Here is a 16957-nt window from a genome sequence, read left to right on the forward strand (position 1 = left end):
TCCCCCCCCCCATTATGGCACAGGTAGTTTGTCTGTTATTTGTGTAGAATGGTTAACCCTCACAAATTGAATTTGTTATGGCTCAGTATGGCCTGTGGTGTTTCAAAGTGCTCACTTTGAGGATTAGAGGGGCATGTGGACTCATACTGTTATCTAGCTTGTACAGAATTTTGAATCCTGTCACAAGACAAGGAGATAGCAAAGAAGAGTGTATGACCAATACAAAACTGCTATGACTAACACCCCATTAAACCCACATCAACTGTCTGTGTTTTCATCGTGCAGGCTGCATTGGACTTCATGTGGGTTCTAACCCCTGGAGTAGACTTCTTGATTCCCTTCATAAGAAAACACAACCATGAGCATTTGCTGTGCTCTCTCTCTGTGTGTGTGTGTGTGTGTGTGTGTGTGTGTGTGTGTGTGTGTGTGTGTGTGTGTGTGTGTGCGTGAGGGCCAACTGTCAGGGCAGTCTGCCACAGGGCGATAAGGCCCACAGGATGGCACAGTAGGGCTTATCGAGTGCCACCCTGCCCCAGTGTCCACTCCTATCGTTATGCCCCCTCCAGCTCAGGGAAAGCCTTGTCTGACCCCCTCGTCTTTCCTGCGCCAGAGAAACACTATAGCGCCCAGTCTGCAGCTTCTCTGTCTTTGGATATCCAAGGTCCCATGAGGTCATTGTGGCTCCTGATTTTAGCTCTTCACTCGATTGCGTTGATAGTTTAAAAGCATACATTTTCACCTCTGTCCTTAGATATATTGTCACTGTTTGTAGGAAGGCCACTTTTCACCAGGATGAAAATATGCTAAATGCTGCTACATTGGGCAGTACTCCTTGCTGCTAGGAAGCTAAAACCTGACCAGGTTATTATGATAAGACTGTGTAAAATCCATTTAATCCTAGAGGGGTTGGAGAATGAGGTGTGTTACCTTGGCAAACCATATCCAGACAGAAATAACACCAGGGCTGTACAGAACAAAGAGATGGCTGTTTCTCTTTCACGTGTGGCCTTGGGGTAGAGGCCAGGGGCGTGGGGGTCTCTCAGACAAACACATCCTGATGAGGTGACCTATGTCTTGGCCGCAGCATGGTGGGATGGTCTAGACGTCCCTGGAAAGCCAGGCCACCGGGGCCAAAGAGACACAGGTGTCTGTCTGTGGCCCAGCAGAGGGGCTTTCACCATGCTTTGGGGACGGGGGAGGGGGGATCTGACCAAAGAGAAGGGTCACTGGGTCAAACAAGTGGGTCTGGAGGGCATTATGGGGGGTGGGAGAGTATCAACTGAGCCTGCAGAGAGTAGATATATCAAAGTAGTTGTGTTTGCTTGTTTTTTTTTTACCTCTAGTTGTTTGGTATTGCTGTTTCATATCAGTATTTATGGAAATAAATGTTACCAACTAATAGCCACATCAAATATTATCACACATTAGTAAGTTTAAAGCCACAGTTATGGCAATCCATGTGTGTGTGTGTGTGTGTGTGTGTGTGTGTGTGTGGGTGGGTGGGTAGGTAGGTGGGAAGTATATAGATCTTTATCGCTTGCAGTAAGTCTTAAAGACAGGGTGTGTTTTTAATCAAGGGAGTCCCCCACAGACTTTTGTGTCTGTTGTCCTGTTATCCATTGTGTAAATGCAGGTATATTATGAATGCTAAGTGAAACAGAAAACAGAATGACATTTTTCCTCATCAGGGAGGGATTCGACTAGCATCCTGAGGCCCCAGGTACTTCCTGACTTGATTCTCTAGAATTTACTCTGGGAATGAGAGTGTAGTGTACGGTAGGAAAGAATTCCTGGACTTTCTTTGTCCTTTTGAACAAAGCTGAATTGCTGAACAACCATGTCATAAAAAATCAACAAGGGATGCATGTGTTGTATGTTTTGTAAAGTAGACATACAGTAGATCAAATAAATGTCAAAAGAAACGCATTTCTGTGCTCTTTATGTAGATGAAAATGTCCATGTTTCTGTAAGAGTTTAAGCCAGACCTTGAAAAACATTTTGTTTATTTAGTTTGTAAGTGTGCTATATGAATGCTATTTACACATGTACATTAAAACATATTATTGTTCCCCTACTGTAGATACTGTATTAGCCGCGGCAGTTAGTATGGTGTTAATATGGTTGTGTTTCTTTTAACTTGCATTAAACACTGCCTTGTGGCTTATAGACAATGCGGCTTATATGCAGGAAATGACTGTACTTTCTCATAATGTAAAGATGCTTGATTCTGTTAAAGTTTCTGCAAAATAATTAATGCAAATAAGATTGGAATACTCCACTTCTTAATTTGATTATTGCTTATTCCGATTATGACCTTATGTGGGTTAAGGCAATCAGAAAATGCTATTCACAAGGCGTTTTATTCAGAATATTGTCTTAGGCTAGCTTTACACGACAACGATCTGAACACAATCCGCAAAAGTGGCGTTGCGTTCCCACTTTTTATTTCGCGTTTAGACGAGCGTCTTAGGGTGGAAATCTGCATGCACACGGTGACGCAAAAGTGTGTGAAATTTGATGTAGTATGCATGCCAGGTGGCTAGGTGATACTGTGGAGCACTGCCAAACAACAACACCAAGAGCGCGCGCATAAGTTGAAACTTCCTTCTACTTTTCTCCTTAGTAGCGCGAAATAGCCATAAGACTTAAAAGAAAATAGCCCACCGTCAAAAACCAAAGCATGGCTAAGAACCGAGGCAAGACAGAAAACTTTGTCTGGACAGACGAGGAGGTCGAGCTATTGTTGCAAACGACGTTGGATCACAAGTATTTAATTCGCCTTCTCTGTTCTGATATATCAGTAGCCTAATTACTCTGCTTATTTGCTGAAAGGACTCCTGAATAGCTATCAAAGCAGCTAAGGCCACTTGAATGTCTGACTGATGGAAATAATTGACATGTTTGTTATTTTTTGGCTGTACTACACATGTATATGACGTCAACGCGTATGCGAGGATAGCCAGCGTGAGCAGCTCAGAGCACACTTTTGCGTTGTCAACCCTTTAGACGGGAACGCGACGGTAGAGCGTTTTTAAGATTTCCACTCTGGAGGGTGGGTTCATTTTTTTGCGTTTTTAAGCCCCAAAAACGCTGTCGCCGTCTAAACGAAAGGCACATCTGATAAAATATTTTGTCGGTTTCACCCGGGAGCGTTGTCGTGTAAAGCCAGCCTTAATTGGGTTAAAATCTGAATATTAATGTCCATGTCAATGTAATGTTTTTCACCTTATATAACCTTTACAAAGCCAATTTGATAGTAAACAAACTTAATCGTTGACCTAGCATAGCCATACAGCATAGACTTAGCAAGGCGCTAATGAGAGAGCCAGCCATGTGACTTCAAGAACAGCCTGAAGAGATCTCGCGAGAATCGTGAAACATTTGCTTGTCAGCAGATTTAGCTCTTTGGAGAGAGTTTTTCATTATGTACAGGAGGAACAAGTCCAGGAAGAAGGCTATTTACAATGACAGAGTAAAATATAGCGCAAATCTAGGGGGTGCTCTACAGTCGCCAAAAATACCTGAACCTGCATAGTAACACCTTTAAATCACTGTGAGAGCGTTTACCTAGAAAATGAAGACACCAAAGGACACCATGATGCTCAGGTGATCAGCTTTATTACTTTGCTAATTGGACAAGCATGTTGCAGCTTTTAGGTTGACTGGCAATCGGGGGAAGGAAGGATGCTCAGACAATGTGATTGGTGCATTTGCAGGAGGCGGGGCACCAGGAAGCCACATCTTTGTTGCCACAACCCCATTGTTGTTTCAGCTCTGGGCAGTTGCTGTACTGGTCCACATAGGGACAGGGGTTGGCTACAGGTGGAAGAGAGGGAGACAGAGAATGTGTCAGAAGGTGGGGAGATGGCAGGGGAGAAGGCAGGTGTAGTCTCTTACAGGCCCTAATTTAGATGGCAGGCAAAGAACATCTCATGTCTAAAGCTGATTTAATAATGAGTCTAAATCTATTTGCCAGTTTAACACGACAAGTAAGATCCTAAGGCAGCACAAATACTGGTGGATCAGTTCTCACATGATAGCTTTAGTTCAAGCACGAGAGACTTTGTTCAGCAGGTTACTTTGCACTTTGCCCATCACCTCAATTAGAGCTCAATATCGATCAGAAACAGGGGTTGTGGGCATGTGGGGAGATGTAGTCACTAAAGGACAGAATGAATGCAAAGACAGGAAAGAAAAAAGAGAAAAGAAAGTAAAAGATCCAAGATCAAAAGTGAGCAGGAGACATTTGGCAAGGATAAAAAAGGGAGAAAGGGATCAAGAGCAGAAAAGGTACAGAGTGAGAAAACACAAATCTGTGTGTGTGTAAGAGATAGATGAGGAGAGAGAGAGAGAGAGAGAGAGAGAGAGAGAGAGAGAGAGAGAGAGAGAGAGAGAGAGAGAGAGAGAGAGACACACACACTAGCAGTCTGGGGTATACAGTATGAATAGGATGACAGATGTCTGAGAGGGGGCTGTCTCATGAATAGTCAACATCCATGTTCCTCAGGACTGAGACTTACTGCACAGCTTGTTCTCACAGTCATTTGGACAGTCCCCACAGGAAGGGCCAGACTTGTATGGGTGGGTCATCTGATAGTTCCCCCTAGAGGCAAACATAAGACATGACACGTCATTTCCCCTTAGGCTGTGAAGAAGCTGCTGACTTCATAACTGTTACTAAAATATTAGTGCAATGTTTTTGCTAATATATTTGAATTCAATTCATTTATTGATATCTAGAAATACTTACTCTACTATCATAAGCAGCTAAAGGCTGCCAAACTGTGTTGCATTTTAAAATGCAATGACAATATTTAAATAAAATCTCTATCTAACATTATTTGTACATATAAAAAAAAATGCCCGTTAAGGATAAAGAATGCATGAATGAGAATGCACTTTTTGAATAAAAGTAACATTAATCACATAACTGCATACAAATGGAAGGAAATTAGGGAATTAATATGGATATATAAATAGACTCAAGGAAGAATCTAAATAAAAAATGAAATAGTTTTTCTATTTAGATAGACATCACCATAACTCAATAAAGTGATACCAATGACACTACTCCAAACGACACGACTGCCAAAACATAATCATAACCAATGAGGTGAGAGAGCAGTCAAAGTGGGCTGTAATGGCAGTGGGCAGTAGGCAGTACTCACGGTGGGCAGTAATGGCAGACGTAGAAGTACTTGTACTTGGAGTTTGGGCAGTAAGCCATGGCACAGCCTAGCTGGTCTGACCTGTTCCACACAATCTGAGGGAAGAAAAAAGGAGAGGGGGATAGATGGAGAGAAGGAAGGAGAGAAAGAAGGAGAGAGGGATGGATAGAGAGAAGGGAGGAGAGGGAAGACGGGAAGTGAGGTGTTGCTGTGGCAATGGTGGCTCGGATGAATTTGTTCCTCAGGGACTGATAGCAACAGTAGTGGTGACGTATCCTGATAAGGCTAGGAGAAGCTTTCCTTCCTGTCTGATAAAAGTTATGTAATGGAGTGTGTGGTGTGTGTGTGTGTGTGTGTGTGTGTGTGTGTGTGTGTGTGTGCCTTAGCCTGTGTCTGTAGAAACATGCGAGTGTGTGTGTGTGTGTGTGTCTTTGAACCTGGGTGTAATGTCCCACGACGCGGCCATTGATGGATCCGACACCGTACTTGAAGTCCTTCACCTCGTCGTACCAGGACTGGATAGCGTTGCTCCAGGAGTTCTTATAGCTGGACATGTACAAGTTCTCACCACAACCACTGGCTGTGAGCCCCCGTCAGAGAGGCAGCGAGAACGGAGAGGGCCGGCAGATGGAGAAGGAAAAGGACAAAGGACAGTCAGGAGACGTGCATTTAGACAGAGATGGACATCAAAATCATAAAGAGAAAGTGGACCGTCAACAGGCTCGGCACCAAACAATTTCCATGATGTAACACACTGTACCCTCTCTGTGGGTCTCAGACCTCAGACACACACACACACACACACACACACACACAAACACTCACCATTACCTCCCCACACACACTCACAAGTTACCCCCCCCCACCCCGCCACACACACACACGCACACACACACACACACACACACACACACACACATATTCACTAAAACTAACAAACACTATGCACTATTTACATACACAAAAGTAGGGGATGGAGTAGGAGATGGAGACAAATTGACTTAATGTGCAGGACTGGGCGGTGATACCACAGTTTAGTACAGTATACAGTATAACTTAACTCAAAACATATCATGTGGAGTGTGATCATCTTTTTTACAGTGTGTATGTGTGCTCCATACTGCTGATCTCCCTCTGGCTGGGACTGCTGTGCTTCTTGTGTGTGTGTGTGTGTGTGTGTGTGTGTGTTATTGTGAATGTGTTTGTATGTGTATGTGTCCCATACTGCTGATTTCTCTCTGTCTGGGATGGCTGTGCTTCATGTGTGTGTGTGTGTGTGTGTGTGTGTGTGTGGATGGCTGTGCTTCATGTGTGTGTATTATTGTGAGTGTGTGTGTGTGTGTGTGTGTGTGTGTGTGTGTGTGTGTGTGTGTTATTGTGAATGTGTGTGTGTGTGTGTGTGAGTGTGTGTGAGTGTGTGTGAATGTGTGTGTGTGTGTGTGTGTGTGTGTGTGTGGATGGCTGTGCTTCATGTGTGTGTATTATTGTGAGTGTGTGTGTGTGTGTGTGTGTGTGTTATTGTGAATGTGTGTGTGTGTGTGTGTGTGTGTGTGAGTGTGTGTGAATGTGTGTGTGTGTGTGTGTGTGTGTGTGTGTGTGTGTGTGTGTGTGTGTGTGTGTGTGTGTGTGTGTGTGTGTGTGGATGGCTGTGCTTCATGTGTGTGTATTATTGTGAGTGTGTGTGTGTGTGTGTGTGTGTGTGTGTGTGTGTGTGTGTGTGTGTTATTGTGAATGTGTGTGTGTGTGTGTGTGTGTGTGTGTGTGTGTGTGTGTGTGTGTTATTGTGAATGTGTGTGTGTGTGTGTGTGTGTGTGTGTGTGTGTGTGTGTGTGTGTGTGTGTGTGTGAATGTGTGTGTGTGTGTGTCCCATACTGCTGATCTTCCTCTGGCTGGGACTGCTGTGCTTCATGGAGCAGGTTTTGGCCCACCTCTGAGCATTGGCACCAGCCTCTGAGTTCCACCTCTGTGACAGACAAAGTGCAGTGGAGTAAAAGTCACAAGTTTCCAAAAACATAAATACTCAAGTAGAGTACAGATACTCAAAAATCATACTTAAGCACAGTAATGAAGTAAATGCCCTTAGTTACTGTCGACCTCTGGACAGTACAGGACAGAAGTGGCAGGTCTATTTACAGACCACCACCACACACACTTCTTCCGCTGATTGTAGTGGAAGTTAATAGTTTCAGCTTACGCTCTGCAAACGCTCTGCTTCTGCTACGTGGCCATCTGGATGTTACTTTTGAGTCAGGCCATTTTTTATCAAACCTCCCAGCCTCACTTTGACACAGTTAAGTTCTATAGACCCTGTCAATGTTTGTAATCATCCAGAGCCTATAGGTTGGGTGCACACAGAGTCAAAAAAAAAATGGCATGGCTAATAGACTGGCATGTTGAGCTGTCAAGGTATGCGCCGTCATCGTCACCCCAGGACCACGAATCGTACCTTAATAAATTAGTTTTAGCTAATGGTGATTCCCTGCCTGATCCTGAGCTGATAACAGAATGGGTAGACGACGTTAGCAAGTGGCCAGAGATTCATTGGCCCACCGTATACGGCCATCTGGTTGACAAGCCAAGCGTGTGTGCAGCGTAGTAGTAGTAGTACAAGCAATGATTTGTCTTGTCAGTCAATTTACACACACACACACACAATTCCATGGGGTGGAAAGCTTTCTGACGACCAATATGCGTGCACATTTTTCTTGTGACGTGAACAGTGAAGTGGTGGATAAGCACTACATTAAAAAGGCATTGTGGGAAAGAGAACATGTCAGATGACATGGAAAGCCAATCGCACCACTCCAAAATGGAAAATGCTCTCCTCTTCCACACTTATCTCTGGCAGGGGAAGAGGTGAGCATTTGGTGACATACATGTATTAATACTCAAACCATCTGTCACATACTCCACCCACCCCCACACACACACACATACGCACACACACACAGACATACGCATACACACACACATGCACACACATACAGTACGCACACACACACACACACACACACACATACAGTACGCACACACACACACACACACACACACACGCACACACACACACACACACACATACATGCACACACACACACACACACACACACACACACACACACACACATACAGTATGCACACAAACACACACCACCTATCGAATTGTCAGGGTGAGTAACAGACAGAGATGAAAGGAAGAGGAGGAGGAGTAGAACAAATGTAAATGGAAAGTAAGAAAAGAAAGGGAGAGGTTACAGCGATGACACAATCATTTGTACCATCTTGAGCATGTTGCTGGCGGTGGGTCGCACTCCTCTCCTCAGCTCGTTGTGTTTGTTGACCACCTCCGCCTGCTCTGCAGACGTGGCCCTGGAGAGCTCGTCCGCATCTTCCGCATCTCATCAAAGTATCAAACACACAATATTCATTTGCTACCAAATGACCTGGGGCCTCATTTATAAATGCTGCTATGCACAAGAAAGGTGTGCAAACAGGGCTGAGATGTGTGTATACTAACATAAGATATTATGTCATGTGTGATTTATGGAATGTTATGGATTGTGATATGCCAGGGTAGACGTGTGCATATTTAAATGGCTTATTTAACTTCTTCACCAAACTATTTATTCATTTGGCTCTGCGTTGCAATTGGTGGGTTTTTGTACCAGTGTGTTTTACATCTGTAGATAGAGCTGCTATGAATTCTCTATGGGTATGAATTTTGGTATTTGCTGTTATAAAGAGGACACTATTCATGAGCCTCAAGTGTTTGTGAGTCTGAGGGACTACTGTTTACCTGCAGTTGTTAAAGGGCTGTGACTTCATCTACATGTACTGCTATGTAAGCCATTATGGCGTAAGTCTATGCAAACAAAATGATTTCAAGCAAAAAAAATAGCACACTATGAGGAATGTTAAAGATACTCACTAGGCTTCAGCCATCACAGTTCCATTTCCAGCAGGAGAAAAAGAGCAGAAAAAGTTAACGAACTTCATAACATACACTACCATCTGGTTGCTGGTCATCCATCAGTTAATACACAGATTCCAACCAACAAATTGTACACAGAAATTTCCCCTGTGAATCTAGATTGGGTTGACTAGTATGATTGCTAATTACTGCTGATTGCTAATTCACTTACTTAAAGGTGGGCTAGGAGATGTTTGGAGCATGCTCACTGGTGCTCTCTTTTTAACATATTGCTTGAAATACTCTTCACACCCCCATTGCTACCAATTAATTAAAAGTTTTGACACAAAAATAAAACGTTTCAGTAGCCTCTAGAACGAACAATCCAGGAAAAATACTATCCAATCAAACTGAATGGACTGTTAACGATGATTGGATTCTGATGCATCTATCAAATTGCAATCTGCTCCTTCCTCCCGCTCGTGAACAAGCATTGCACGTTCCTGTACTCTGGAGGCGTGACTTCAGGGGAAGTCTGAAGAAAGGAGTTGGGACTTTTGACCTGTGCATTTTCAAAATGCAGCTTTGCTGGAATTGTTTTCCAGGATCTTCTACCCTCCCTTTAATAATATCTAGGCTAAATAATATCTCTAAGATAAGTTGGTTCTCATTAAAAAACAGACTTCCAGGTGAACTCACCTGGTCCTCCTCCTCTGCCCGGGTCACAGAGGTGCTCAGGAGCACGAGAAACAGCAGGGAGAAGGTGATCCGTGGCATCATGGTAACAGTCCCTGTGGCACCCAACACACCTGTCCTATATAACGGACCAGGAACAGGTATGCATACGCCCCCACATTAACAGGTGACACTATGGCCTTGCATGCATGTTCTTGGTATGGCATGGCACATGGTCATATCTGTTGTTTACCTTACATCCAGACACCATATGACCATATTCCCATTGATAATGAATGTAGAAAGTCCTTGGGCAGTTTTTGGGTGTGTGTTTCTGTAGATTCCAGCGAACGAGATGACTCACGTGGAGGCAGTAGCTCTGTAACTGGATCTGTAACAAACTACCTGAGAGAGCAGAGGAGACACAGAGATATGCTGTGTAGGACCTCTGACAGTACTTATACCTTAGCAACGCCATCAAGGGATCAGTTAGACTCACGTGTTGTCAGGTGAGCTCACCTGTGTGTAATGGCCAAATGTAGCATGCAAGAAAAGGGTTGACCCAACTGAGAGGGCTGCCTCTATCTGTATCAAATTCCTTCATCTGGGGATTGGGGCTAACAAGTGGAGACTGACTGAGAGGCTCTCTCTATCTGTGTGCCTATTTCACGAGTTCCCTATTCTCTATGTTCATACTTGCATAATGTAGTTTGTGTCACGGTTTGGGTTTTGGGTTTTAGGCTGTGTCTGAAACATCAGTACGCATGCTGGGCAGTGTGCATTTTCCGGAAGTTACGTCAGAATAGATAGGCGTGATTTCCAAGCGTGCATCGATGCATCTTTTTTGCCCTCAGGTATCCCATAATCCATTGCGCAGCGCAGGTCAAGCTCCAAACGTCATGCAAATCGTCAACACACCCCCTTCCCCGAGTCAGGTGACGCCAACTAGTTAGTGCTGTCCAAATGTAGGTAGGGACGCATACTGAGGAGCAAGCTAACTAAGACGCTACTGGAAAGAAGGTACTATCCAGCGTGCACGCTTGACTTCTGGACACAGCCTTAGTTTGTAGTGTGTGGGTTTTGGGACTTTTAGTTTGTAGTGTGTTCTTTGTTGCTTCGTGTGTCCTGTGCCATGTGTTCCTTTGTTTGTTTGGCCATGTGTTTCCTGTGCCTGTGTCTCCGCCCCTCACCTGGTCCTTGTTAGTTTAATTATGGTTTCCAGCCCTGTGATCAGTAGAAAGACTTTGGTGTCAAGAATAGTAGCTGCTGTGAGCCATTTGGATTGCTCCCTTATTCTGATGTAATACTAAGGGAATTTGCATAGACCAACCCTAGCACCAGGGTCTAACATATGTGGTTGGATGCCGGCTCTGTTTGTAGTCATTTTCACCTGTGAAACGAGCAGCGTAATCAATACACGCAGCCGGAGGCGTGGTGTTGCGTTTTGTATCCTTCTGATGATTACAGGGCTCCTATAATCACAGCTGAGATCGCTACTCAGGGTGTGTGCATGTATCCTTTTAGACTCTGTGAGGCTCTCACTTTGCTAAGAGGGGGGTGTGGGTGCCACCGTCGTTAGACCAGGCGAGATCTTCACCTTGCTAAAGACTTAGGCTGTGTTCAGACTGCCAGCCAAAATCCGATTTTTTAGCCCATTCAGATTTGTATCGGATGTCACTTTTGAAGTCTGAACAGTGACAGGTCACATGAAATCCGATTTTTGCAAACCACATCAGGAGGTAGTTTCATATCGCATTCGTATCGGATATGGACAGATGCGTCTCAGTCTGAACAGCTCCCAACACTCAGATCGGATTTGACTGTCCGTGACATGACTTTACGTGCGTGACCGCCCACCTATTTCGAGTTGTGGAGCAACGTTACGGCTATGTCTTTTGACCATGTTACTGTATATTAAACGTGACTTGACAATACTCAATGCTAAATAGAGCATTAACAGTCTCTGCTCTGTTTCTATGGAAGTTGCAAGAATCCACATTGTTCTATTAAATGCCGTAAAATAATTAAATAGCCTTCCAACAGTTTGAAGCGGAGCTTGCCACTGAAGTTTCGGTTTCTGTCGCGCAAATGCGCACACGTATGCATGCATTCAATGAACACTCACCTAGTTGTATTGTTCTATGTTTAATCACCAAATTAGCAAGTATTTCCTCCTGATGGTAGAAATGTTTGTTTTCGTTGCTACAGCAACCTGTCAGATCTGTCAGAGATGTGACCCAGTCTGAACAGAGCCATATCCGATTTGGACACTTGCTAAAGGCTGTGTGAACAGTCAGCCCTAAAAATCGGATATGAGAAGGAATCAGATATGAATCAGATTCGTCTGCAGTCTGAACGCGGCCTAAGTACTTCCCCTTTCCGACTCTGTGAGGCTCTCGCTTGCGAACAAAGAGGAAGTATTTATCAGTGTCGTGTCTTTTGCAAAGGCCCCTTTTCAATGGGTTTAGGATGCACGAAAGGACTGATACATGAATCAAAATCCTTAATCAGGAGTTCAGGGTCAACAAGTAAATATTATACAGGAGGCTCTCCATATATATATTTCAGGTTAACCCTATTACCTGCAATCGTGCTTGTGATTATGTGATTCTCTTGTTATAGTGGGACTGGGCTATTTACTGCATAAACTAATCTGTGACAATGATTTCTATGAGTCTTCCTCCTGTTACAAAGGCTGTCGCCTGTCAATGGAGTGACAAAGGGGACCTATTCCTCGTGGTCACAGAAAGATTCACATATAACTGTATAGAAGACAACTGGTCAATCTTATTTGGGATTGGGAATTCAGATAATATTCTCCTCCTTGTGACGAGGGTGAATAGTTGGGGTTAAGGGGGTCCTAGGTTCCTAATTGTAAGTTGTGTAACACGGCTGGGGGAAACAGTTTCTCTTATCCCACCGGAAACATGCAACAAACTTAATCTAATTCTATTGACAGGGTCAAGTGATTCAATATGGGATTTTCTAGGACAAATCTGTATAGCACTCATGGCATATAACAGATTTAAGTGATAATTTGTACTCCATTTTTACATACATTAGTTACTAAAAACAGATTTCCGTATCTTTGCTTGTGTGATGTGCATTTGGACCTTGTAAAGGCCCCCGAACCTTAATCTTTACAGAAACACGCCCGCTAAATAAAGTTCGGTTGGTTTTGTGACCGCATCGGTGCATAGGACCTTCCTTCCTAAATACACAGCTGAGTTCGCTACTCCAGTGTATGTCAGTGCATTGCGCAGTAAGTGTTTGCCCATTAACAGTGTCTTAGAAAGTAAGTCCTCAAACGGACAATCTTACCAGCTTCCTGCCTGGTCTCCTCTGTAGGCGTGCGCCTCTTGCAAGAAGTTCAGCATTCTCGTTGACACAGGGGAGGCAAAGAAAACTCAAAAAGGACTCTGCTGCCTTTTAACAGAATCCCTAACCAAGGGTGCATTTTAGAATCTATGTGGCTTTGAGCTCTCCTCCTCTCACCCTTCTCTGGGCCTGAAGGACTTGTGAAAGGGGGGAGGGGGGTGAAACAAAAAAGGAACTTCTCTTTTCCTTGTCTGTAATTACTTCGCCAGTAAGCAGTCTGACTGCCTCATAGTTTTCTTACACCTCTCCAGTGGAGTGTGGCACAAGATATTCCATACAGAGCATACTCTCCATGTAGCAGAGTCCCAGCTGGGAACGAGGGATCCCCTCGCCCCAGCTGGTCGAGCCCTCCCCTGTGTCTGAGATTGACAAGTTGTCCTCGGGCAAGACACCTGGGCTTAGTGTTTGTGAGTGTTGAGAGTGTAGTCATTTTGTAAACGTATGAGTAAAAGATGTACCCTGCCTGTCTTTGCTAAGGTCACAACGTTACCCGTCACGCTTACTTTAATATCTTCACCTTCTGTAGTGTTTTTGATGCCCTGGCCTCTTGTCTGCTCTCTGTGGAGCAGAACAGGAGTGGCCGTAGGCTTTGTTTGCGGGTTGTGTATATTAGAAAATATTTATTCCCTAATATAGTGGGAGGTAGGGGCCCCGGCAATGTTAGTGGAGTAGCACACCCCTCACCTTTTAACAGTGATGGGGTACATTTTCCCTATGGGATGGGACGCCCTCCCTTGTTGGCGTAGTTGCTGCATTTTTCATCTTGTGAGACATGGGAGTCTTTTTTTGCGAAATCCCTTCTCTATGATTTTGGGCACTGCATGGGGTCTGTGTAACTTGACATTTCTCGTCTTGTTTAGCCGTCTACAGTAGTTCCCCTTTTTCTCGGTTGGGGTGTCTAACCGTCATGCGAGTAAACTGTTTGGTCTAGCTCACTGAGGCACTTTTCTCTTTTCTGTTACCTCTTTTGAAAAATGTTGAGTTATTCTTCCAACTCATCTTCTCCTGGGGCTCTCTGTGGTGTGATTGGGATGTGATATCTTATGTCTCCCTCTCATTCCCCCTCGCTCTCATCTGTTGAGGCGTTCTCCCCTGTGACAGGGATGGGGAGAGTGGTGAGACTTCGGAAGGTCCCTAATGTGGCACTGGTGTGCTCTTCTGTGGCAGGGGCGGGGAGTGTTTGGGCTTAGAAATGTCCCTGGTGCTGCTAACATAGCCTTTTCCATCAAATTTGCAGGTATTGCGCCTGTTGATTGTGCTCCATCGTTCCATTATGGGCTTCATAAGCTACATGTAAGACTGTGCTAACCTATGGGTCATTTTTGGCCCTTTGTGCTACCACGGTTCCTGATCTCAGCGAGAGTTGTGATAGTAGGTCAGCTCAATTTTTACATCCAGCGTCCTTGTACTACAGCAGCTACTCCTGCTGTGTGGGACAGCTGTACATTTGCCAGGTTAAGGAAGGTGCCCCTGTCTGTACCAACGTCTAAATCCAAAACATTTCCTAGGTTCAATCTACAGTTTTGTGGGATTAGACATGCATATTGGTCGATGGAGCTGTCTTCTGCTAGCCTAGAAATCTAGACGCCCCTAGCGGCAGCAAATGTAATTTGGCTGGCGGGGCAGTCTAGGCACGATCCATTGAGCCAGGGAGCTGAGAACCCTCAGCACCAGCGGGCCAATCACAGGGCTTAACATAATGGTGACTGACATGCGACCAGAAGTTGCGACGGTAACGCATCCTGTTACGCATCCTGTTATTTGAAAACATGAAGATGATTAGTTTAGCGTTATCTTATTGCGTGGAGAGGGAGGGTTACGCATCCTGCTACTTGAAAACAAGAAGATGATTTGTTTAGCGTTATCCTATTGCGGGGAGGGAATTTGAAAGACGACTGTTTATCCCACCCCTCCGATTGAGCCCTGTCTACGGTGAGTGTCCAGACCCTACATCTTGATGTGGGTCTGGCTCGTCAGGCTAGTCTTCTGCCCCTGGACTTGTGTGGCGGGCTATGGAGTTATCTGTCCATTCACCCTAGTCTCGGCTGTTAAAAAGAAAGTAAGCCCTCTTACCTGTCCATCAGGACCACAGACAGCAACAAGATCAGCACTGGCGTCAGGACCACGGACAGAGCCAGCACCAGCACCATCTGGACCAGCAGCGTCAGGACCAGCGGCACCAGGAATACGGGCAACGTCAAGTCCAGTAGCAGTGTTAAGACTATGGACTGTGGCAGAATCAGGAGCACCACGACCATGGGCAGCGTCAGGACCGCGGACAGCGCCAGAACCAGGTGTGTCAGGACAACCAGCAGCATCAAGAGCAGTAGCAGGATCAGCGGCAGCATCAGAACCAGCAGCGGTGTCCAGGCCAGGAGCATCAGGATTGGGGGTGTCAGGACCAGAGGCAGACATTATCATTATCAAGGTCTCAGAAATCTCGCATCTGTAGAAGACCATCTTTCTTGATATAATGATAATAAATAAGATTTAGTAGAGAATTGATGGGTGACAGTAAGAAAAAATACCTGGACTTCATCCATCTCCAGATGAAAGCTGGCCTCCAGCTCAGTGGACTCAACTGGACTTGACTCTACTCGATTTTGGTACCGGGTGTTCGTTTTCCACTGCAACAAAGTACCCTCATAAGCTAGCTGATCGCCATAGCAACACTGAAGAAAACAACTGTAATGTTATTAACGTCACCTTTATAGCCTCAGCTCGCTTGGAACCTCAACTGAGGTGATGCCAAAAATAGTACCAGGTATCAGATACCAGTTTTTGCTAATGGAAAACCAAAACAAAAAGCGAGTCAAGTCGAGTTGAGCTGCTCCCATGCGATGGAAAACCCCCATTACAAACCAACAAGTGTTTGCTAATTAGAATACCTCTGGGATCTCCATGTGAAAGGTGTTGGTCAGGTGCCACCATTGCTTCAGAGAGTTGTCCAGCCTCTCCATGCAGGAGAGTTTCACCTGCACCCACTATATAAAATAAACACACTGGTGAACTGATGAACAGTCCAATCTAAACGATGCTAAGATGTCTTCACTGTTTGCTTGTTTACCCTCGGACCACAGGAGAACCTCTCAGAGTGCTGGAACCCCTTTGTCTGACTGGCACGCGTTCTGGACTTCCTGAGTCTGCAATACAGCAACATAACACACAAATACATAACATGGCAATGCAAATGATCTTGAAAACATCTCTTAAATGGAACAGCAGAAAACAATTGAGAGCTATGCTGATGACAAAAATGCAGTAGCCTAAAAAAACTTAACTTCTACTTTATAGCTCAATGTTATGATAACAATGATAACTTTCACTTCAAATGTAAGCAATATTAACCCTATTGGACTCACTATGACAAATGGCTTCACATTTCAACATATGAAAATGATAGATCTATACATTCTTGTCCTGTATTACACACAGGCAAATGATTGATTCACACACTCTTTCAGACAGACATCAGAATTCAAAATTGAGAGTGAAAGCATGTTTTTCCTGTCATATAGGATATGAGGCACTAATTTATACTCTTTGTAGGCCTATAGGCCTACTAGAACAGCTAAGATATTTCAGAATCATCCCATTATAGCAGCATCTTAATGTTGAAAGCCAGTCTGCTGAAAACATAGGAATGAAGTCAAATCAATGACAGAGTACTCACTCTTTTGTTGTGTATCATGCAAAGCTGTCACTTGTCTTTGGCTCTAAACCATTTATTCTGATAACAGACACAGATTAGCTAGTACAGTAGCCTCAAAAAAATATATTGAACTGTAGAGAAACTGTTAACGAAGGCAGAAATGTTCAGCTCACTGAT

The 16957-nt window shown here is 44.4% G+C and overlaps 1 protein-coding gene across 1 annotated transcript; it reads right to left on the minus strand.

Annotated features, from left to right (window-relative positions):
- Positions 1-3606: 3606 nt before the first annotated feature.
- LOC134098058 (cysteine-rich venom protein triflin-like) lies at positions 3607-9242 on the minus strand. Its single transcript, XM_062551007.1, has 7 exons — positions 9094-9242; positions 8444-8562; positions 7041-7131; positions 5606-5748; positions 5169-5263; positions 4521-4603; positions 3607-3816 (listed from the first exon to the last, which is right to left on the minus strand). Exons 2-7 carry the CDS (start codon positions 8453-8455, stop codon positions 3689-3691), a joined length of 552 nt encoding a protein of 183 aa, XP_062406991.1. The 5' UTR covers positions 8456-8562; positions 9094-9242; the 3' UTR covers positions 3607-3688.
- Positions 9243-16957: the final 7715 nt, after the last annotated feature.

The sequence above is a fragment of the Sardina pilchardus genome, chromosome 12, assembly GCF_963854185.1.
Source record: "Sardina pilchardus chromosome 12, fSarPil1.1, whole genome shotgun sequence".
NCBI classification, from domain to species: Eukaryota; Metazoa; Chordata; class Actinopteri; order Clupeiformes; family Clupeidae; genus Sardina; species Sardina pilchardus.

Coding starts and splice junctions, on each gene's coding strand:
- LOC134098058 (XM_062551007.1), bottom strand. Junction 5,264..5,605: donor TCGTGGGACATTACACCCAG/GTTCAAAGACAC, acceptor TTCTTCCCTCAG/ATTGTGTGGAACAGGTCAGA. Junction 3,817..4,520: donor CTGTGAGAACAAGCTGTGCA/GTAAGTCTCAGT, acceptor TTCCACCTGTAG/CCAACCCCTGTCCCTATGTG.